Source organism: Garra rufa, chromosome 22 (genome assembly GCF_049309525.1).
Source record: "Garra rufa chromosome 22, GarRuf1.0, whole genome shotgun sequence".
NCBI lineage: Eukaryota > Metazoa > Chordata > Actinopteri > Cypriniformes > Cyprinidae > Garra > Garra rufa.
The window spans coordinates 10,228,389-10,251,218 of NC_133382.1; the positions used below are offsets into that span (position 1 = coordinate 10,228,389).

Here is a 22,830-nt window from a genome sequence, read left to right on the forward strand (position 1 = left end):
TCCAAAAACTTTTGACTCGTAGTGTATATTTAAATAGAAAACAGTTTGCTTAAATTGCAATAATCTTTCACAATTTTAACGTAAGAGGCTTCTTTCAAAAACATACAAATATTCCAAAATATGAGCACCAGTTAATGTGTTTGACCAACCTTTTCTATCTCTGCATCATGGAAGGGGAAGCGACTGACCACGGCCTTATACTCTTCTTCATTTTCCACTGGAATAGGGCTGTAGTTGTCCTGCTCAAAAATATCCCTGTGTCCGCAAAAGAAAAACCCATATGTCAAGGTATAATGCAGAAACTACTTGCATTAATTCACTTACACCAGCAACAATGCAGTTGTTGTTGAGCCTACCTGAACACCAGGGCCCATTTCTTGAGCAATGTTTCATTGTACTGATCTCTAACCTCAAACAAAAGGTCAAAAAGTCTGTTCACAGGGAAGCCATAACCCTACAAAACCAAAGGAGATACAGTGTGTAAGCAGCATAAATTATAGCCCAAGTCTATAAAATTTACAGCATATAGATCTTGATATGCTTAATATAAATATTAATAGAATACAAACGTCATTGGAAAACAACATGGATATGCTTTAAACAAAACATAGCTGGAGAATACCTGTAAAGTGTCTGCAAATATAACTATCAGGTTCTTCAGTTCCAGGACCAGGTCAGGATCATTGCAGTACGACTAGTGGGGTAAAAAACAAAACAACAATAATAATGATAAGAAAGACAACAAATTAGCATTCTTCACAAATGTGTCTAGAACATAAGCACCTATGAGTGAATTTCTCAAACAAATGTGTAAGATTAAAGTTAATTTTACCACAACACACAAAAATAAAAATAGATCAAAATATAATTTAAATATATACAACTGAGGTCAAAAGTTTACATACACTTCGCAGAATCTGCAAAATGTATATTACTTTACTAAAATAAGAGAAATATAAAAGTTTATAAAAAATAACCCTGTTCAGAAGCTTGCATATGTTTTATTCTTAATATTGTGGTGTTACCTGAATGATCCACAGCTGTTTTTATATTTAGTGATAGTTGTTCATCATTCCATGAACAGTTAAACTGCCTGATGTTCTTAAGAAAAATCCTTTTGGTCCCACAAATTCTTTGGTTTTTCAACCCTTTCCAACAATGACTAAATATGAGGTCCATCTTTTCACCTTGAGGACAGCTGAGGGACTCATACGCAACTATTACAGAAGGTTCAAACACTCACTTATGCTTCAGAAATAAACATGATGCATTAAGAGATGGGGGTGAAAATTTTTGAATCTGAAGTTCAGGGTAAATTTAACTTTTTTTGTCTTCTGGGAAACATCTTCTGTAGGTTCTAAAAGGCTGTACTAAATAAAAAATAAAAAAAATATGATAAATGTACACATCTTCATTCGGTTCAAAAGTTTTCACCCCTGGCTCTTAATGCATCTTCCGTCCTTCTGGAGCATCAGTGAGTGTTTGAATCTTCTGTAATAGTTGCATATGAGTCCCTCAGTTGTCCTCAGTGTGAAAAGATGGATCTCAAAATCGTACAGTCATTGTTGAAAAGAGTTCACAAAATTGCTGAAAAACCGAAGAATTTGTGGGACCTGAAGGACTTTTCTGAAGAACAGCAGGCAGTTTAACTGTTCAGGACAAACAAGGGACTCAAGAACAACTATTACTAAACCAAACAACGCAGCTGTGGATCATTCAGGTAACAACACAGTATTAAGAATAAAGTGTATTTGAAAATTACATCAATTGAAATCCGTACAAATACTATAAAACCTTGTGTTATCCATTGATTCACACAGAGAATCCAATATTCACTGAATCACATTTCTGTGGACCAGATTAGTTTAGGTTCAGCATTTCCCTCTAAATGGGTAACTCACAGCCAGTCACTCATTGATCAAATACACTTGTGTCTTAATGAGTCTTTAGGTTACATTAGCATCTAAATAAGGCCGCCCGGCCCTCCCCCGCCGCTGATGGAGGAGGCCTGTCCGTGAGGTTAAATAGGAGAGAGCAGTGCTTGACCCAGGCAGGGGAGTGATGACTGACAGGATTAGTCAATGTCTGAGCACACAGGCCTGCCCACCCACTGCCCTATGAAAGCCTGCGGCACCGTACGGCACCGCTCCAATCTCTTTTAGGATCTGTGATGCAATAAGTGTTTAAACTCAAACACACTTCATTACATCATTAAAAATACTTCTTTAAGAAGAACAGACTCTAAGTTAAAGATGTCTTGATAAATTTTGTTATTATTCTCTTTTAAGAAACACTATTTATTGTAATTAAAACCATGAAAAACACTATATTCGCTATAATATGCAATTATTGTGCTATATTTTTTATTCATTATTACCTTTCTTGTTTACTTAAATTGTTCAAACTTGTTTAAAATAAGCAAAAGGTTAATTCGATTTTGGCAAATTCTATTATTTAAACAAAAAGTAATTAAGTAATAGTAAATCTCAATATTATTTACATTAATATCATGTAAATATATAAAATATTATTTAAATTATATAAGAATACAAAATAGTAATAATCTAAAATAACAATAATAATACACAAATAAAAAGATGGACGTTACATTTATTTTGTGTAATATATATATATATATATATATATATATATATATATATATATATATATATATATTTATTTTATTTTTTATTTATTTTATCTAATAATAACTATTTAAATATTTCTATAATTGTATTTATGTAATTAATAGTAAATTAATTATTCAATTAAATATTGTTGATTCTTTGGTAATGATTTGTGTAAAATGGGTATTAATAAAATTATATAAAAAAAACTATACATATACTAGTGCTGTCAAATCGATTAATCGCGATTAATCACATCAAATATATCTAAACAAATATTTCTTAAATATATACGTGTGAATGTGCATTTATAAATACATAAATATACACAGCACACATGCATACATTATTTAAACAAACTTTTAGTTTAAAACTAATTTACTAATTAAAAGTTTTTTGGATGCGATTAATCAATTTGACAGCAATAGTGTTGTACATAAAATCGTTTAAATGATATCATTAAAAATAGTAATAATCTAAAATAACAATTATAATATACAAAAATATTGATAATATTCAGAATCTAATAATAATTATCAATTTAAATACTTAATTTGCATTTATGTAATTAATAGTAAATGTATTATTTTTTATAGGTCCTCTGGTTATGAGCTGGGAAACTGGGTACTACTATTATTATTAAATTATAATAAAAAGACTATATTAAAAAATTATACATGTACTAGTGCCTTCTATTCATGTCTATATATAAATACACACACATACATGTATATATTTAAGAAATATTTATGTGTGTGTGTGCATATATATATATATATATATATATATATATATATATATATATATATATATATATATATTTAATACAATTAATCTGGATTAATGGATTTGACACCACTAGTATATGTATAGTTTATTTATATAGTCTTATTATAAGTTTGGTAACACCTAGCTTACACAGCTCATACCCAAAGGAAATTAATAATAATACTACACCTAGTTTTTGCCAACCTAGTTCCCAATCAATTACAGATGAGTGTTTAACTAGTTAATGATTTACGGTCAACTGCAGATGTGAGTTTATCCTAACACTATGAGAGAAACCACTGTCAACATTACCATACGGCTGGCAGCAGCTTTAGCGTCTGCAGAGATCACCAGAGCATTTAACCATGAGCCAGACGAGTCTCTTCCAGGTTGGTGGGGTTTTATCGTGAGGGTGGTTGTACAGGAGCTGCAGGTTTGATTTACAGCCCCTTGCACTAGTGTGATTCTCTTGTTAAACATTTAGATAGGGCGCAGTGGCCTGCCTCTCAGACGCAGGGAGTGAGTGCGTAAATCACACGGTTAAATAAGCACTGGTCAGGCTGCAACACACGCCGTCACTCCACACTTCAGGACATGATGTACTTCATTGACAAGCATGTGGACGAGAACACAAACACACCCCCGTGAATATATATCCCCCTCAAACTAAATTAAAGACCGTAGAATATTTTCATAGGATGCTATTTAAATTTCATTACTTTAGATCATTTAAAATGTTGTGTTATGATGTAACTTTTGGAATATTAAAATATAAAAAAATTGAATTATTTTAAATTATACATCTACTGTTATTAATTATAATTCTCATTATTAATATTTCTATGATTAATATTTATTGACTATTTAAATAATATAATTAAGCAAAATCTAATAAACAAGGAAGAGAACAATGGTTAATACAATTCAAATTAAATTAACAAAAAACTAATTATTAAAATTACTAGCTCTGTCAAACGATTAATCGTTTGATTAATCGTGATTAATCGCATTACAAAGTTTTTGCTTACATATTATATATGTGTGTACTGTGTATATTTATTATGTATATATAAATACACACACACGAAAATATTTACATGTATATTAATATATATTCACATAATTGATATTATATATAAATATACTTAATATATAAACATATTTTCTTAAATACATCCATCCATGTGTGTGTATTTATATATATATATATATATATATATATATATATATATATATATAAATAAATAATATACACAGCATGCACACAATGTGTAAACAAAAACTTTTATTTGGATGCGATTAATCGTGATTAATCACGATTAATCGTTTGATAGCACTAAAAATTACACATTTTAAACTATTCCTTATGAAATACAAACATGATTTTTTTTGTTAAAGTAGCATATTTGATCATATTTTCATATAATCACATTAGTCATATTTTTTATTGGCTTAAAAAAAAAAAAACTCAAGAAAGCAAGAAAATTGCTTTTGCGAGTGTATAATTGCAGCTTGAAAGTATGTATTTGACTTTGAGTTACACACTTAAGTTTCCCACTGATTTTGATCAGTGAATCACCATAACTTTTCCTTATATAATTATTACTATTAAGATTTTAAAAAGTTTTTATAAAGATTTTCATATTTTCTTTCATTGCAATTTTTTTCAATTTTTCAAAATTGTAAATATGACAGATACTGCAGTACATTTCTGCATTTCCACATCAAAATGTTTCATTCAATGGGCTCCTTGCTGTTTTTTTTTACTAGAATTACTTAACAAAACTTGTTTCGAAGTAAACCCAACACAGATTTTTTTTCAGCGCAGGCAGCTCAGGAGCTAAGAGGGCTTTAGTCGTGTCTTTCAGTGAAGTTTATTTTCAAAACAAGGCATTTGGAATGATAATTGGAAGCATTTCCTGGTGAGCCCTTTCAGTGGCGATCCATTCAATCTGATCTAATGGAGAGGTCAGTTGGGCCTAATGAGGACAGATTGCAACAATAACAGCAGATTAACTGTGAATATTCTAAACTGCTGGGGCTGAGAGTGTGTTTGGAGGGCCAGTCAGTTGTAAATCAGCGAGGGATTATGCAAATACCCTGCGGCTGAAGCTCACAGCCTGAGTCCTGCGGCCCGAACAAAGGGGTCAAGCCTGCTCTCTCCCACTGCTAGCTAACTTTCAATCACAAAAAAGAGACTCGGGCCAGAGCACAGCAGAGAGAGAGAAAGAGAGGGGGATGTCAAATCCTCGCATGAGACCTTAGAGCATCCCCCCAGTGCTCAAGACGATTGCGTGTGTGTGCGGGACTCACGGAGTGTGTGCGGAGAACTGCGATGATTTTGGACAGGGCCATGTTCCACAGCTCGTCTGTGAAGGCTCTGGTCACCAGGCCTTGTGTGGCGTGTAGTATGTGATCCTCCACCACAAAGAACCTGCAAAGCATGATGGGAGATGGCATTACTTGATCAAAACTACATTACCAGTCAAAAGTTTTTGAACATTAAGTTTTTTTATGTTTTTGTAAGAAGTCTCTTCTGCTCACCAAGCCTGCATTTATTTGATCTAAAATACAGAAAAAGCAGTAATATTGTGAAATATTTTTACTATTTAAAATAACTGCTTTCGATTTGTATATATTTTAAAAATGTTATTTATTTCTGTGATCAAAGCTGAATTTTCAGCATCATTACTCTACATGATCCTTCAAAAATCACACATATACACACTGTATATGCTGTTCAAGAAACATTTATTATTGTTTTTATCAATAAAAACAGTGAAGTACATTTATTTTAGGATTCTTTGATGAATAGAAAGAGACAAATATCAGCATTTATCTGAAATAAAAAAAGTAACACACTAAACTATTCAAAAGCTTGGAGTCAGTTTTTTTTTTGGTAAAGAAATTATAGAAATTAATACTTTTATATAGCAAGGATGCTTTAATGATAAAGACATTTATAATGTCATAAAAGTTTTCTATTTGAGATAAATGTTGTTTTTCTAAATTTTCTACTCGAAAAAAGATCTGAAATCTGAAAAAATATATACTTAGCTGTTTTCAAAATAATAATAATAAATGTTTTTTGAGCAGCAAATCAGAATATCAGAATGATTTCTGAAGGATCATGTGACTGGAGTCATTATGCTAAAAATTCAGCTTTGAAATCACCAGAATAAATTACATTTTAAAATATATTCAAATAGAAAACAGTATATTAAATAGTAAAAATATTTCAAACTGTTTATCCTGTACTTTGGCTTAAATAAATGCAGGCTTGGTGAGCAGAAGAGACTTCTTTAAAAAAAAAACTTAAAAAACTTACAGTTCAAAAACTTTTGACTGGGTAGTGTACATAAATAACTTCATCAATAAATCCAGATTTAACTTACCCAACAATTTGATTAAAGTACTTCCTATAGCCCTCCACTGTCTCGTGCTAGAGTGAAACACAATATTATTAAAAAATATAAAAACAAATAAAACTGACAGGATTGTTCAAAGAGCAAAGCATACCAACCATGTTAGACTGAGGCTGCAGTACTAGTCTTGCTTGTTTTTTTCTTTGCTTCCGATAGTAATTTTCAAACGTCTCTCTGTCTCCCTATAAAGAAACAGAAAATGGTATTAAAGAGTTTTTAAGAACAAATTAATATGCATTTAATTTCATTTATACAAGAGCATTCAACTTGCACAACATGTAATTGCACATTTTTCCCCAGAGCAAAATGTATTGGTAATTAATCAAGTTAAGTCACACAAGACACAGAACGTTTTTTAATGCAAACCAGCCAACTGTAACATCACTGATTGACGTGGGAAATTCATTTTCAATTTCACAGATTTTTGTTGTTTAACGCCGCTTTTTATTGAGCTCTTTCGTGGCGTCTTGTGACTCGTGTTTCATGGGAGTCAAATCGCAATGCAAGTGCAATGCTGTATCAGGTGGTCTACCGAGCAAGTTTACTACATCTAAAAAGCCGTACATATGGAGCAGGTTATGTAATGCAAATATCAAAAGTTTACAAATCATGCAACATGGTAAAAATATTTTAAAGTCATAATGTAGTATTGTGCAAGGAACTGTGTGGAAATCTTTATTTTAGCAATTATTTGCCCTGTTACCGTAATTTGTGTAAAAAGGAAAAAAATTGGTTGCAGTTTTGCTGCATCTAGTGCAGCTGGAAACCATTAAATGTACAGTTGAGGTCAAAAGTTTAGATGCACATTGCAAAATCTGCAAAATGTTAATTATTTTAGCAAAATAAGAGGGATCATACAAAATGCATGTTATTTTTTATTTAGTACTGACCTGAATAAGATATTTTGCATGAAAGACATTTACATATAGTCCACAAGAGGTACTAAAGTTTACATACACTTGGTTCTTAATACTGTGTTTTTATCAGAATGATCCACAGCTGTGTTTTTTTTTTTTTAGTGATAGTTGTTCATGAGTCCCTTTTTTGTCTTAAACGGTCAAACCGCCCGTTGTTCTTTAGAAAAATCTTTCAGGTCCCACAAATTATTTGGTTTTTCATCATTTTTGTGTATTTGAACCCCTTCCAGCAATGACTATGATTTTGAGATCCAACTTTTCACACTAAGGACAACTAAGGGACTCATATGCAAAGGGTAAATTTAACTTATTTTGTCTTCTGAGAAACATGCAAGTATCTTTTGTAGCTTCTGAAAGGCAGTTCTAACTGAAAAAAATATGAATATTAGGCAAAATAAGAAAAAAGTATTCATTCTGTTCAAAAGTTTACATCCCCAGCTTTAAATGCATCGTTTTTCCTTCTGGAGCATCAGTGAGCGTTTGAACCTTCTGTAATAGTTGCATATGATGTCCTCAGCATGAAAATGGATCTCAAAATCAATCTGTCATTGTTGGAAAGGGTTCAAATACACAAAAATGCAGAAAAACCAAAGAATTTGCAGGACATGAAGGATTTATTTTTGAAGAACAGTGGGCAGTTTAACTGTTCAGGACAAACAAGCATGTAAATATTTTCTCTTGTGGACTATATGTAAATACCCTGGAAATCCAGAGGTCTCGCGAGAGCACAATTTGAATTGTCTCTGCAAGACACTCTGGCATCGAGCAATGATGCAGGTTACTGCAATACGTAAGCAATTGTGGGAACCAATCAAATCGGTGTATCTGATGTAGGCGGGCCAGAGGCGAGCTAAGCTGATGATGACAGCACTGCGACGTTCGAATCATATAGTAAACTTTGAAAGATCGCTGTCGCTACAGATGAACAACAAGTTGTTTGAAACGCTTTGGCCGCTACAATGAACGAGTTAGACTTGGCTTTCCATATAAAAGAGGAACAGAAAACCGAAAACTCGAATCGTTCCTTTGCAAGAAGGACGTTTTTGCTGTTTTGCCGACTGGATACGGCAAGAGTTTAATCTATCAGTTCACAAGTTCACGCTTTCATATAATTAGCCGGAGAATAGTAACGTTAGAGCATGTTTGGCGTGCTGTCCGGTGAAGGGCTCCGAGCTCGGGAGTGGCCCGAACCCAGAGTACGTTACCCCCCAATAGGAGTAGCGAGAACTCGGAGTGATGAGATGGGGTGGTGGAGGTTTGCTGATAAACCATCAAGTGAATTGAGGTGAGTCAGCTGTATTTAAACCTATGGCGCTGATTGACTTGTGATGTTTACGCTAAGCATCTGACGCGCTTCTCCCGAACTTTGTTAATGAAACATCATTTAGCTCTGCTGGTAGCCAAGCGTGTATTGTTGTGATTGGTCGTGGCGTTATCCAATTGCGTGCAGTTAGAGTTTCAAATGCATGCTTGGTGCCGCCCCTCGAGTTAGACAGTTTTCATTGCTCGATCCCAGACCCTTAATCTTAATAGATTAGGGTCTGGATTTTTCCAGGCTAATATGTAAATGCATTGTCAGGTGAAATATCTTATTCAGGTCAGGACTAAATACAAAACATGCATTTTATATGATCCCTCTAATTTTGGTAAAATAATTAACATTTTGCAGACTCTGCAAAGTGTATGTAAAGTTTTGACCTCAACTGTATGTTTAGGAACTAGGGTTGCAACGATAAATCAATGCATTGCAAATCGAAAAAAGATTCTGCATTGATTCTGAAAAGCTCAGTATCGATTTCTGAGAGAATCGCAATGCATTCGAAAAAATCTCAGAATTGAACCAGGAATCGCAATGCATCAATTTTACGCCGCAACCCTAATAGGTGAATTTTTGTGGTTTGTGTGAAATTTAGGCTAAGCATGTATTTCCAAAGAACCTCTGAATCTACAAAGCATCTGTTGCCCCTCTCTCTTTCTCTCTGTGTGGCTGAAGAGTGGCTCTCGGCCCTTGCCAGCACCTGTGACGCTCGGGTAGCACAGCGGTCAAAAGCGCTCGTGTTCTCATTAACTGAACCATTGAGGGGAAAGCCCTCGACTCATCCAGCGGCCAGTGAATGCACCGCAGTTTGTGCACAATCTGAATGCCGAAGCGAAAGAACTTTTTCACTGCTTTGTTTTTACGGCGAAAAGGGGGTTACTGCTCGGTCAGTCCCATTAGATGCTGCGGTCTGACCCCTTTTGTTGGTGTGTTGAAGGCCTCGGGATTAGTTCTGACCAGATGAGCGATGGCACCGAGCGCTAACAAACTCAATCTCACCTCTCCACAGTTTGCGTTTGGTTTAAAGCAAAAATAATATTGATGGCTCGGCAGTCAAAACTCTGGAAATCCCTGTGCTTGTATAAGCCATTAATGTTTGAGGAGCCACTAGGGAGAAAAGCGCTTCAATGAAAACGCACTGTCAACTCAGAGGCTTGGGGCCTATTAGAAACAGATCAACAGGAATGTTTCTCAATAAAACACATATTGCATTCTACTGCAGAACCCAAACAGGCTTTTATAACATGTTATGGAGACAGGCTGTTGATGTATTGGTTGTTCACTGTGTGCATGGCACATCTGTAGTGAAAAAAGAGAGACTGGGAATTACCAAAACAGTGTAGATGTGAAGACATCGGTAGACTGGCGAAAAATCCACCAGATCCTGCGCCGTCAAGACCTTAAGAAGAAAAACCAAAAGGTTTAAGTAACATTTCTTGACTTGGGACTGGGAATGGATTGGAATGGAACAGTAATGCTTTAACTATATGTATGATGTTTAAATAGAGATCACTGAATTGAATAGAGATCAAACAACAAGCAAAGACTCAAAAATATCAAATTATTTCTTCTGTTTTGTTTTCAGGCTGTTTAAAGCATATACATCTATTATTGGTTTAAAGGGGGAAAGTTTGCAGTTTTTGCAGCCGTTTGCAGTTTTCTTTGTCAAATATAATTTTGGGATGAAATCTGGACATTTTCTAGAAGACCTGGATGGTTATATCAGACATAAAACAGAGCCTCAGCAAATTGTGATTGTAGGTCATACCTCCTCATCCATCTCCTCTTCATCTGCTCCCTCCGTGCTGAGGCCGTTGTGATGGAGTGGTGTTCGGCCGTTTAGACCGTACAGAGGTTTGGCACAGCTTAGAGTCACCTGCTTCTGGACTGCACTGTTAAATGTACGGTGCTGCTGAGCCTGAGAGAACAGGGAGAAAAGACCAACAATAACATCATCAGCTTACAAGGCCAGACACCGCAACTTTAGATTTCCATACGATACAGTCAAAAGTTTACATACACCTTGCAGAATCTGCAAAATGTTAATTATTTTACCCAAATAAGAGGGATCATACAAAATGCATGTTATATTTTATTTAGTACTGGGCTGAATAAAATATTTCACATAAAAGATGTTTACTTATATTCCACAAGAGAAAATAATAGTTGAATTTATAAAAATGACCCCATTCAAAAGTTTACATTCACTTGTTCTTAATACTGTGTTGTTTTTTGTTTAGTGATAGTTGTTCATGAGTTCCTTGTTTGTCTTTAACAATTAAACTGCCTGCTGTTCTTCAGAAAAATACTTCAGGTCCCACAATTTTATTGGTTTTACAGCATTTTTGTGTATTTGAACCCTTTCCAACAATATGACTTTGAGATCTATCTTTTCACACTGAGGACAACTGAGGGACTCATATGCGACTATTACAAAAGGTTCAAACACTCACTGATGCTCCAGAAGGATACGCGATGCATTAAAAGTCAGGGGAGAAAGGTTTTTGAATTCGAAGATCAGGGTAAGTTTAACTTATTTTGTCTTCTGGGAAACATGTAAGCATTTTCTGTAGCTTCTGAAGGGCAGTACTAAATGAAAACATTATGATATTTAGGCAAAATAAGACAAATGTACACATCTTTACTCTGTTCAAAAGTTTTCACACCTTAATGCATTGTGTTTCCTTCTGAAGCATCAGTGAGTGTTTGAACCTTCTGTAATAGTTGCATATGACTTTCTTAGTTGTCCTAAGGGCAAAAAGATGGATCTCAAAATCATACAGTCAATGTTGGAAAGGGTTCAAATACACAAAAATGCAGAAAGATTTGCGGGACCTGAAGGATTTTTCTGAAGAACAGCGGGCATTTAACTGTTCAGGACAAACAAGGGACTCGTGAACAACTATCACTAAACAAAAAAAACAGCTGTGGATCATTCAGATAACAACATAGTATTAAGAATCAAGTGTATGTAAACTTTTGAATGGGGTCATTTTTAAAAATTAAACAATTATTTTTTCTTGTGGACTATATGAAAACATCTTTTTATGTGAAAAATCATATTCAGATGAATACTACATAAAAAATACATTTTCTATGATCCCTCTTATTTTGGTGAAATAATTTTGCAATTTCTGCAAGGTGTATGTAAACTTTTGACTTCAACTGTACGTGCGCAAACAAATTTAGCACACATTATCTCCATTTAAAAACCTAGTCAGCCGTCCACACAGACCATTTTTAAGTATTACAGTTTTGCTCAGGCTGTTCCAAAATGTAGGCATTAACATGCGATCAACAAGAAAAATACAATTAAACAAAATCCTACCTGTCTCATTGCGGTTTCACCAATTTTATCCGAGTGCTTTCGGATACTCTCCAAGAAGTCTTTTAGGTCGGACATGGAGATCTCCTTAATCTCCTCTCTGAGTTTAGGGAGCGTCTCAGCCATGATTTGGCAGAACCTGTACTGGCTCACTCTGGGAATATAAATGTTTTCTAGCTGCTCCATGGTTTTCAATGCAGAGTAGTATCTGAAAAGGAAAAGATTCATGTCAGTCACCAGTTTACTAGTCCCTAAGACCCCCTAATAATCACTGAATAAAGGCTAAGTTTGAAAAAACTCAAATCAGTGAGGCACTTACTAGGGCTACAATGAAACATTGATATGGATTGATGCACTGATCAAATGACTAATGATTTGATGTATTGCCACACATAAACAACTATATATTTTAAGATGCACCTTTAGTTGACACTTATGTTCATCGATTGTAACGTATTTCACAGAGCTGTCATCTAATGTTTGATAAGTTATAACAAACAATTGAGATGTAGCATTGGCTTTCAGGGAGTTCAATTCAAATTCATGTTATATTTTGGTTGCATTTGTGAGTAGATAAAAATGTAACTGTGTAAAATAAGCATATAATATGTGACCCTGGACCACAAAACCAGTCATAAGGTTAAATTTTACAAAACTGAGATGTATACATCATACGAAAGCTCAATAAATAAGCTTTATATTGATGTATGGTTTGTTAGGATAGGACAATATTTGGCTGAGATGCATCTATTTGAAAATCTGGAATCTGAGGGTGCAAAAAAATCAAAATACTGAGAAAATCACCTTTAAAGTTGTCCAAATTAGGTTCTTTACAATGCATATTACTAATCAAAAATTACATTTTGATATATTTACAGTAGGAATTTTACAAAAAATCTTCATGGAACATGATCTTTACTTAATTTCCTAATGATTTTTGACATAAAAGAAAAATCAATAATTTTGACCCATGCAATGTATTTTTGGCTATTGCTACAAATATACCCCTGCGACTTAAGACTGGTTTTGTGGTCCAGGGTCACATATAATAATAAATCTAATCAAATTATAATTGTATTGTGGCGTGTTTTGAGGTATCTGTAAAAATCATATCATATCATAGTTTATCAGCATTGAATACCTATAATACTACTACAACAAACACAAGCGCTTATTAAAGGCTTGTGTTTCTGTGCTCTTCACACCCAATTCATTACATATTTTGCTTATATTAATACGTATGGTCGTCTTTGTGGACATAAGAAACTTCAAAATGCATTAAAAATTTATTCTAAATAATTTTTGTTTAGTGACAGTTGTTCATGAGTCCCTTGTTTGTCCTGAACAGTTAAACTGACCGCTGTTCTTCAGAAAAATCCATTAGGTCCCACAAATTCTTTGGTTTTTCATCATTTTTGTGTATTTGAACCCTTTCCAACAATGACTGTATGATTTTGAGATCTATCTTTTCACACTGAGGACAACTGAGGGACTCATATGCAACTATTACAGAAGGTTCACTGACACTCACTGATGCTTCAGAAGGAAACAGGATGCATCAAGAGTGAGGGCTATAAACTTTTAAACAGAATGAAGGTGTACATTTTTCTTATTTTGCCAAAATATCTTTTTTCATTTAGCACAGCCCTTCAAAAGCTACAGAAGACAAGTGTTTCCCAGAAGACAAAATAACTTAAATTTACCCTGATCTTCAAACTCCAAAAGTTTTCACCCCCCTGCTCTTAATGCATGGTTTTTCTTTTGAAAAATCAGTGAGCGTTCGAACCTTCTCTAATAGTTGCATATGAGTCCCTCAGTTACCCTTAGTGTGAAAAGATAGATCTCAAAATCATACAGTCATTGTTGCTACAAAAATGCTAAAAAACCAAAGAATTTGTGGGACCTGAAGGATTTTTCTAAAGAACAGCGGGCAGTTCAGGACAAACAAGGGACTCATGTACAACTTTCACTAAACAAAATAACCCAGCTGTGGATTATTCAGGTAACAACACAGTATCAAAAATCAAGTGTATGTAAACTTTCGAATAAATTCAACTATAATTTTCTCTTGTGGACTATATGTAAATGTCTTTTATGTGAAATATCTTAAACAGGTCAGTACTAAATAAAAAAAAACATGCATTTTTTATGTATCCCTTTTATTTTATTTTTGCAGATTCTGCAAGGTGTATGTAAACTTTTGACTTTAACTGTATATACAAGATATATGCATGACCTGTGCTTGTCCATATTGAAAGTACTTCTACGCTTATTAACTTGCACCGCACTACCCGTTGCCTCTGAATGCTCCCTGACCTCACCGCTCTGAAGTGCGCGTGCGTCCATGTGGAAGGCCAAAGTGGCGCCCTTCCCAGCGAGTGTTACATGTGAACTGCGAAAGAATCCCTGCCTGATTAGACCATGTCCCAGCCTAGTCATTAGCGCGCAGTGGCGACACACAGATTAATGGAAAAACACTAATTGCCTCAATTTGGAGGAGGCCTGTCATGGGCCTGCTGGTACAGTGCAGTGCTGTGAAGAAGGGCACACACAAGGTCAATTGTCTTTGCGTTTGAATAGTTTATTTATTCGTGATGTGTTATGACTGACTAAGTAGACAGTAATGGACAAAGAAGGGTCATTATTTTCAAGTTCAACGTGACCTTACCATCCTTCCCTTCATTCATCCCCACACTTTATTAAAGAGCATAAAATGACAATTTCATTCGTTGTAGAATTTATTTTTTAATTACCAACTACCAACACTTTCTACAGCAAGTTGTAAATTGTGTCATTACTTTTTCTCATATTTTACACTAACTGTAATGTTGACTACACTGATCAAGCTCAAATATTCAATTATTATTATACTGTAGATATTATGATCATAAGAATAATTTTCTTTAAATTTTTGGAAAGTTTTGGCTTGTCAATAACTAAAAACCGACCTTTCTCCTAAACATACTGACACCATTTAGTACAAATCTGCAACCTTGTTAATTGTAACCTAGTCAATTCTTTCTAATTTATTTATTTTATAAATCATTTGATTGATTGCATGTTTATTGAATTTCAAAGGATTAGTTTATTTTCAGAACAAAAATTGACAGATAATGTACTCACCCCCTTGTCATCCAAGATGTTCATGTCATGTAAATATGTTGTTTGAGGAATTTTTTTCTCCATATAGTGGATATGTATGGTGCCCCCAAGTTTGAACTTCCAAAATACAGTTTAAATGCATCTTCAAAGGACTCTAAATGAACCCAGCCGAGGAAGGCTTGTTTACCGAAACGATCAGTTATTTTTGGAGTTTTTCGACATACCCTAACTGTGTTGACCCGGATTACACAGACTACGCATGCACAACGTAGAGACGAGACAAGGCGAGCATTTGAGGTTAAAAAGTATAGAATTTGTCAATTTGTGTAGAAAATAACCAATTGTTTCACTAGATGAGACCCTTCTTTTCTGCTGGGATCGTTTAGAGCCCTTTGAAGCTGCATTTAAACTGCATTTAGGAAGTTCAAACTCAGGGGCACCATACATATCCACTATATGGAGAGAAATCCTGAAATGTTTTCCTCAAAAAACAATTTCTTTATAACTGAAGAAAGAAAGACATCTTGGATGACAAGGGGGTGAGTACATTATCTGTAATTTTTTGTTCTAGAAATTGAAATAAATCCTTTAACCTTTTCACACATGAGTTTAAAATATTCTATCTAACCCCAAAGAGTGAGTTTTTTTAGGCAACAGTTATTTTGGAATGTTTCGCATTACTGTTTCCATGGCGACGCGTCATGTGACACACCGCATCCACAACAACACTGTAGGACACATGGATCGCTTTTATTTTGTTTTCCCTTTAATTATTATTGATATTCACAAGCATGCTTGCTATATTATGAAATATCTGATATTCCGATTTCGAAATATGTGCAAGTAAATGTATTTAAAAGTCCAAACACTTTTATAATGACCGCGTTAGTTAATCTATACCGGGTGATAAGCGCCGCCATGTTTGTTCGCGCTGAATCCGAGCTGTGGGATTCCCAACACGCAAATTCATCCTCTCCTCCCGAAAGACATTAAAGTAAGTCTCTGGTGAGCTGGGAGAAGAGGAGAGTGAACGTTATAGTTACCTACATAATCTGTATATGATTTCAATAAAATATGTTGTCAGAATATATTTGTAGGATCATTAATGCTGCTTCTATAGACATCAGTGTGTGTTTTACAAACTATAAATGTATGGTTTTGCTAGTACTTATGTGTATTTTTGTCTGAAACCTAAAATAAGCATTATATGGTTGAAAACACTGAATAGTTGTGATAATATGACAAGCGCTCAACGCGTCCGATCTGGCTCAGCGCCAGCCAACGTGCCAAAACCGATTTGAATTTAGCAGCTGATTACGTGATGCGGCAAACGTTCGAATCACACCGGTGTGATCGTACGCTTCAGAGACCAGCCAAGACAAATCACACCGGTGTGATCGTACGTTCTAAAGGGTTAATGCTGGAACACCATCAAAACAATAGTTTTAAACTACTTTGAACTTGAAACTTCATAATATTTAGTTTAATATCATGAGGTGGATGAAAAACATTGTTTGAAAGATCAGCACCTTTCACTAAACTTGCAGGCTAAAAAAAAAATTAACCTATTTTTTACCACTAATGAATATGACTGATTTACTTTAAGATTAAAACTCACATAAGTCCAAATAAGTAAGAAGTTACCTTTTCGACTCAAGCTGCTCCTTCAATTTGCTGTACATTTCCAAGACTGCAGAAACAAAAAAAGACAGCGTGATTTTAAGTAAAAAAAGAGAATGCATTAAAAAGATATCAAACTAAAACATTTTCTTTATTCAGTGAACTGTAACCACTTCCTAAATTTCTATAATTTCTTTACGAAAAAAAAACAGGCCAAAGAAACCACAATCTAAATGCATTTATCTACAGAATCATCCAATAGGTTTCTTGATTAAACCACTGTAAAAACAAAACATCCAATTCTCTTTCCGTTTGTCCAAGCAGCTAGAAACGGTTGTATCGAGTTTTAAGTCAGAGAGACCGTATGATATAAACACAGAGCACTGTTTATTGAGGACCTGGACTCATTACTGTAACCAGAAACCTGGGAACATTGGCGTTTACGGTATCTTGATTGTGTTTAATAGTCTTTCGATGAAATCTCTGGGAAAGAAGAACAAAAACGTAGCAGTTACAGGTCACATCTTCGCGCAAGCGCGCCATCTCACCAGGAATGCAGAGCTGCAGCTTCTCCACCGTGGTGGCCATGTTCCTCTGTTGAATCCGGCAGCGGATGACCTCCTCCGTTTGGGCCGTCACCTTACATAAGGGAAGGTCAAAGAGTGTGAAGCCCTCTCAATTAACGAGACAGTTCTCTCTGCGCTATTGTTGGATAATCGACATTCTTTTCTTCTGCCCATCTAACGGCAGACATGCTAACAAAGCCAAACTGTGCCATACCTCCCGTCCGGCGTCTTGAAGTCTTCGATTGGTGTCGCTCACTTGGCCCTTAAAACATAATATCACTTTTGTTAGACAAATAAGCCCACGATTCCCTGTTGTAACTGCTCACCCTTGTAATCAGATCATACTTCATGAGGAGTCAAGAACAAAGACATGCAAATTCAAATTAAATGTGCAGCGGGAACTTGAACTTTTGGTCGGCGGGGAGCTTTTATGGCCAGTAATCGCTTCTGACAGCCCTTTCTAACAGATTCTGTGACAAACTTCTCAATTTTACTTGGGATTTTTGAACTTTGGTTGTTCCTCTGGCTCTGTCAAACAATTCAAATCAATGACCCAATTGACCACTGGTCCCTTGTTGGTAACTTCAATGAGCTCTATGTGCCATTCATTGTCCGGGGTAAAATGCGGATAGCATTTTCTGGTAATTAAACATTGGTTTTCCCTTTTTTTTCCCGGCTGGACACAAACGCTGGGTGGCTGATTAACATCAAATGTGAAGACCTCCACACCACCGCGCCAGTACAGTGCCCCAGGTGCAGGGACCGCATGACCACAGACTTTCCCACATATTAAGTCTCATTAGGTCATCGTAATAAGGAACCGCTTTTGGGGTTTATTAAAAATCTCATTTATCTGCGAACAAAGAGGGCCCAGCGACCTCATTGATGCCGTATGTGCTCTCTTGTTATCTGAATATGCTTTACATAATGTGGGTCTAATTGCGAGGATTGGTGAGCCACTCCTGTGCCGTTTGGTCACCATATTTCCCTCTGGGAAGTGGAAAGGGAGCTAAAGAGAATTGGCGTGCGATTCCAGTGCGAAGTTTGAACCCTAAATGAACTTCATTTTAATTGTCTGTTCATTTTTGTCTGATTTTGAACAAAATGGCATCATACCAGTTCTTCGTTTTTGGATTTCACTTGAGGTATATTCAGACAAAAGCCTTTCTAAAGGCCTAGAAATAAGATACTGTACGTACAGTTGAAGTCAAAAATTTACATACACCTTGCAGAATATGCAAAATATTAATTGTTTTACCAAAATAAGAGGGATCATACAAAATGCATGGTATTTTTTATTTAGTACTGAACTGAATCAAATATTTCACATAAAAGATGTTAAATTGCCCATTTCTATGTATGTGAACCAGGGGGTGAAAACTTTTTAAATTTGAAGATCAGGGTAAATTTAACTTATTTTGTCTTCTGGGGAACATGTAAGTATATTCTGTAGCTTCTGAAGGGCAGTACTAAATAAACAAAATAAGATATTTAGGCAAAATGAGAAAAATTTACACATTCTCATTCGGTTCAAAGGTTTTCACCCCACAGCTCTTAATGCATGGCTTTTCCTTCCAAAGTATTAGTGAGTGTTTGAACCTTCTGTAATAGTTGCATATGAGTCCCTCAGTTGTCCTAAGTGTGAAAAGACAGAAAATCATACAGTCATTGTTGGAAAGGGTTCAAATACACAAAAATGTTGAAAAACCACAGAATCTGTGGGACCTGAACGACTTTTCTGAAGAACTGCGGGCAGTTTAACTGTTCAGGACAAACAAGGGACTCATGAACAACTATCACTAAACAAAAAACTAAGCTGTTGATCATTCAGATAGCAACACAGTATTAAGAATCAAGGGGATGTTAACTTTTGAACAGGGTCATTTTTATAAATTCAACTATTTTCTTTTTCTTGTGGATAACTCTCTACGTGTAAACCTCTTTTATGTGAAATATCTTATTCAGGTCAGTACTAAATAATAAATACCATGCATTTTGTATGATCCCTCTTATTTTGGTAAAATAAAGAACATTTAGCAGATTCTGCAAGGTGTATGTAATCTTTTGGCTTCAACTGTACATGAATTTGAAATTACCATCTCTTATTTCGAAATTGGGCAAAATACCCAGAAGTACTACATTGATAAAGTACCATGTAGCATGGTAGCATAATGGTATTCTTTGCAGTAACCCGATGCATCACACAAAAACTATGATATATTTTTATGATAATCATTTAGTATTAGGGTGAGCACTAACAACGTTACGTACAAAGAACATTGAGATAATTATGTCAGCCTTCTGAAGATACTAATCACATGTCAATAAATTTTAAAATAATTACAATAATATACTGTAAAATGGCCAAACATTTAGATGAAAACACACAAAAAATACCTGTTAAAATACCTGTTTTACACATTGTTTTTGACTAAATTAACAAAATGAATAATACTTTAATATATTTTTTCTTCATATGTTCCATTATAAAAAATACAAAGTAGTGAACAAGATCAGGGACTAATAAAGCATTTTGAACTGATTCTACTAAATTGATTCTAGATTAGGCGATTAGTTTACCCAAAAATTAAAATTCTACCATTAATTACTCATCCTCATGTCATTACAAACCCGTAAGACCTTTGTTCATCTTTGGAAAACACAAATTAAGATATTTTTGATAAAGTCAGAGAGCTTTCTGACCCTGCATAGACAGCAACGGTATTACGACGTTCAGAAAACATTCGGTAAGCTCTTGGACTTCATCAAAAATATCTTCATTTGTGTTCTGAAGATGTTTGGAACAACATGAAGGTGAGTAAATAATGACAGAATTGTCATTTTTGGGTGAACTATCCCTTTAATGAAAAGCTTTTCAACAGGATTTCAAATCATAGCATTAATAATGCATAACATATTTTTAGTTATGATTCCCACTTACCATGAGTTTCTCGGCATCTGCTCGGACCTTCAGCAGTTCTGTGATGGCGTCCACGAATCCCTGATGATGGAAGTTGCACATTTTCTCGATCTCTCTGTCATGGTTGCGTATTCTGGCATCAAGTTTCTCCATAAACCTTTTGTGTGCGTTGGGCTGATCATCGTAAACGGATCTATAAAACAAACGCCAAATCAATACAAATAAATTATTTCAAACAACAAACAGTCTGCAGAAATCCATAATATCTTGCAACACACTAAAGTTGAGCATTTAAGGTGAAAAGGTATATAAGCTGCATTTAAACTGCATTTTGGAAGTTCAAACTCGGGGGCGCCATAGAAATCCATTATATGGAGAGAAATCCTGAAATGTTTTCCTCAAAAAACATAACTTCTTGACGACTGAACATTTTGAACTTTTGAATTTACATATAACACGTAATTTTAGAGAGCCGAATTAAATTAGTTTCAAATATTGGTCACTTTTCTAAATTGTCTGACCACAAATGTTTCTCCTCCATCTGGCCAGTCAAACAGTAGTCTCGCGTAGCCAGACCTTCAGACTGACGGCTGCAGGTCTGGAATTCATGGCAGCTTTCATTTGCCAAGTCCCGCCTAGGGCTGCACGATTAATCGAACGATGTTGTGAGGCACGTTTAGTCAATGAAGCCGGTACTTTGATTAGTAGTAAATCTCCATCACGTGCGTTCAACTGGAGCGGCAATTAATACACAGAGACGTAAATCACTGACAAGCTACGCCAAATCGCGTTCAAAATCGCATTCGATTTTGAGCGCGATTTGGCGTAGCTTGTCAGTGATTTACGCCTCTGAATGCTCCAGCTGAACGCAGCTGAACGCACGTGATGGAGATTTACTACTAATCAAAGTACCGGCTTCATTGACTAAACGCACCTCACAACATCGTTCGATTAATTGTGCAGCCCTAGTCCCGCCCATAAGACCGTTTGATCGACATGTCAAACAACCAATCACAGTTCGTTTCGTTCAGCGTCACGTTTCGGTGCGTGGAAATGCCCCCACAACAACAGACTGGCGTGCAACAAGTCAGTCATTGAAAGATAACGAAGAAGAGGGAGAACAAGCAGTAAGTCAGGAATTTTTTCGCGAACGTCGCAAATGTGTATAACAACAATGGCGTCTGCATAAGCACCTTTTAGCAAAACGCTGAGTAAATAAGTCTGCGCTTTGTTTCCCGGCGGACCGAAAATAAACACGACACTCGCGTCTCCCGGAATTCCGGTCAAATTCCACTAATCAGATGACGACTTCGACATTCCTGAAGTGTTTCCAGTTAAGTGTACCATATGCATCAGACGTTCAGCCGTTTCCGTGGGCGTGACGTCTGAGGCTGAGACTAGTCAGATACTTCACGAGTGTAAAACATTCATCAGGCCAAAAAACGTTTACACTGCAGACAGAACGCAAACCGAGCTATATCTGGAACACCTAACGATTTATTAATGATAATAAAAATCATTTGCCTCAAAAAAATTTAAAGCGTTATATTTGTGCGGAAACACACTTTGTGTTTCCTTTCTCACACATACACACACTTCAATACTCTGCAGGTGTCTCCATGTAATGTTATCAATCTAAGAGCATGTGTGTATCAGTAGCTGTGTTATCTAGTGTGGGCCTCGGTGTCTGTGTACAGCAATGAGAGCTGGCGAGGTGAAGCCAACAGATGGGCTGCTTCTTCAGTGTGTTGCGAGATCACAGAGTGTGTTGCCCTCCTCACTGCTCCAGATGGCCATGAGAGCCGTCTCTCTCAGTGAAGAACAGTCCGAGATGATTCAGGGTCTTCACTCACTTCCTGACACACATCGAGAGGAAGTGTGGAGGGAACTGTACCAGCTGACACTGTACTGCATTATTTATCATCATAAAACTGACTATTTTAGTTTCATAAAGCATTTTAAAGCAAAAAAAAGGACGTTCAAAAACATTTTTGAGGACTTTAGTTATTGATTGGAATTAGGAAATGGTATAAAATGCCATGGTATTGCCATGAACCATAATGTAAAAGCTGTGGTATCTAGATATGGGGCTTTCACATTCAGGTCTGCCGAACCATCTTTTAGGGTGCTATGATTTCAACGATGCAAAAAACACAGACGAAATAGCGAAATCCAGTCATAAAAATGGAATTTACGTGTATAATGTGGAATGTCACGGAATTTGCCAAATTTGGGATGAATA

At 35.5% G+C, this 22,830-nt stretch overlaps 1 protein-coding gene across 1 annotated transcript in view; it reads right to left on the reverse strand.

Moving 5' to 3' along the window:
- exoc6 (exocyst complex component 6) overlaps nucleotides 1-22,830 on the reverse strand; it is a 66,842-nt gene that overhangs the window by 28,714 nt on the left and 15,298 nt on the right. Inside the window, exons 2-14 of the mRNA XM_073828849.1 lie at nucleotides 20,610-20,781; nucleotides 17,883-17,930; nucleotides 17,651-17,741; nucleotides 17,127-17,172; nucleotides 12,384-12,588; nucleotides 10,824-10,973; nucleotides 10,386-10,454; nucleotides 6,919-7,002; nucleotides 6,791-6,837; nucleotides 5,709-5,829; nucleotides 623-694; nucleotides 357-454; nucleotides 150-255 (exon numbers count right to left, since the gene is read on the reverse strand). Of these exons, the coding sequence (XP_073684950.1) occupies nucleotides 150-255; nucleotides 357-454; nucleotides 623-694; nucleotides 5,709-5,829; nucleotides 6,791-6,837; nucleotides 6,919-7,002; nucleotides 10,386-10,454; nucleotides 10,824-10,973; nucleotides 12,384-12,588; nucleotides 17,127-17,172; nucleotides 17,651-17,741; nucleotides 17,883-17,930; nucleotides 20,610-20,781 (1,309 nt within the window). The remainder of the gene's footprint in view (nucleotides 1-149; nucleotides 256-356; nucleotides 455-622; nucleotides 695-5,708; nucleotides 5,830-6,790; nucleotides 6,838-6,918; nucleotides 7,003-10,385; nucleotides 10,455-10,823; nucleotides 10,974-12,383; nucleotides 12,589-17,126; nucleotides 17,173-17,650; nucleotides 17,742-17,882; nucleotides 17,931-20,609; nucleotides 20,782-22,830) is intronic.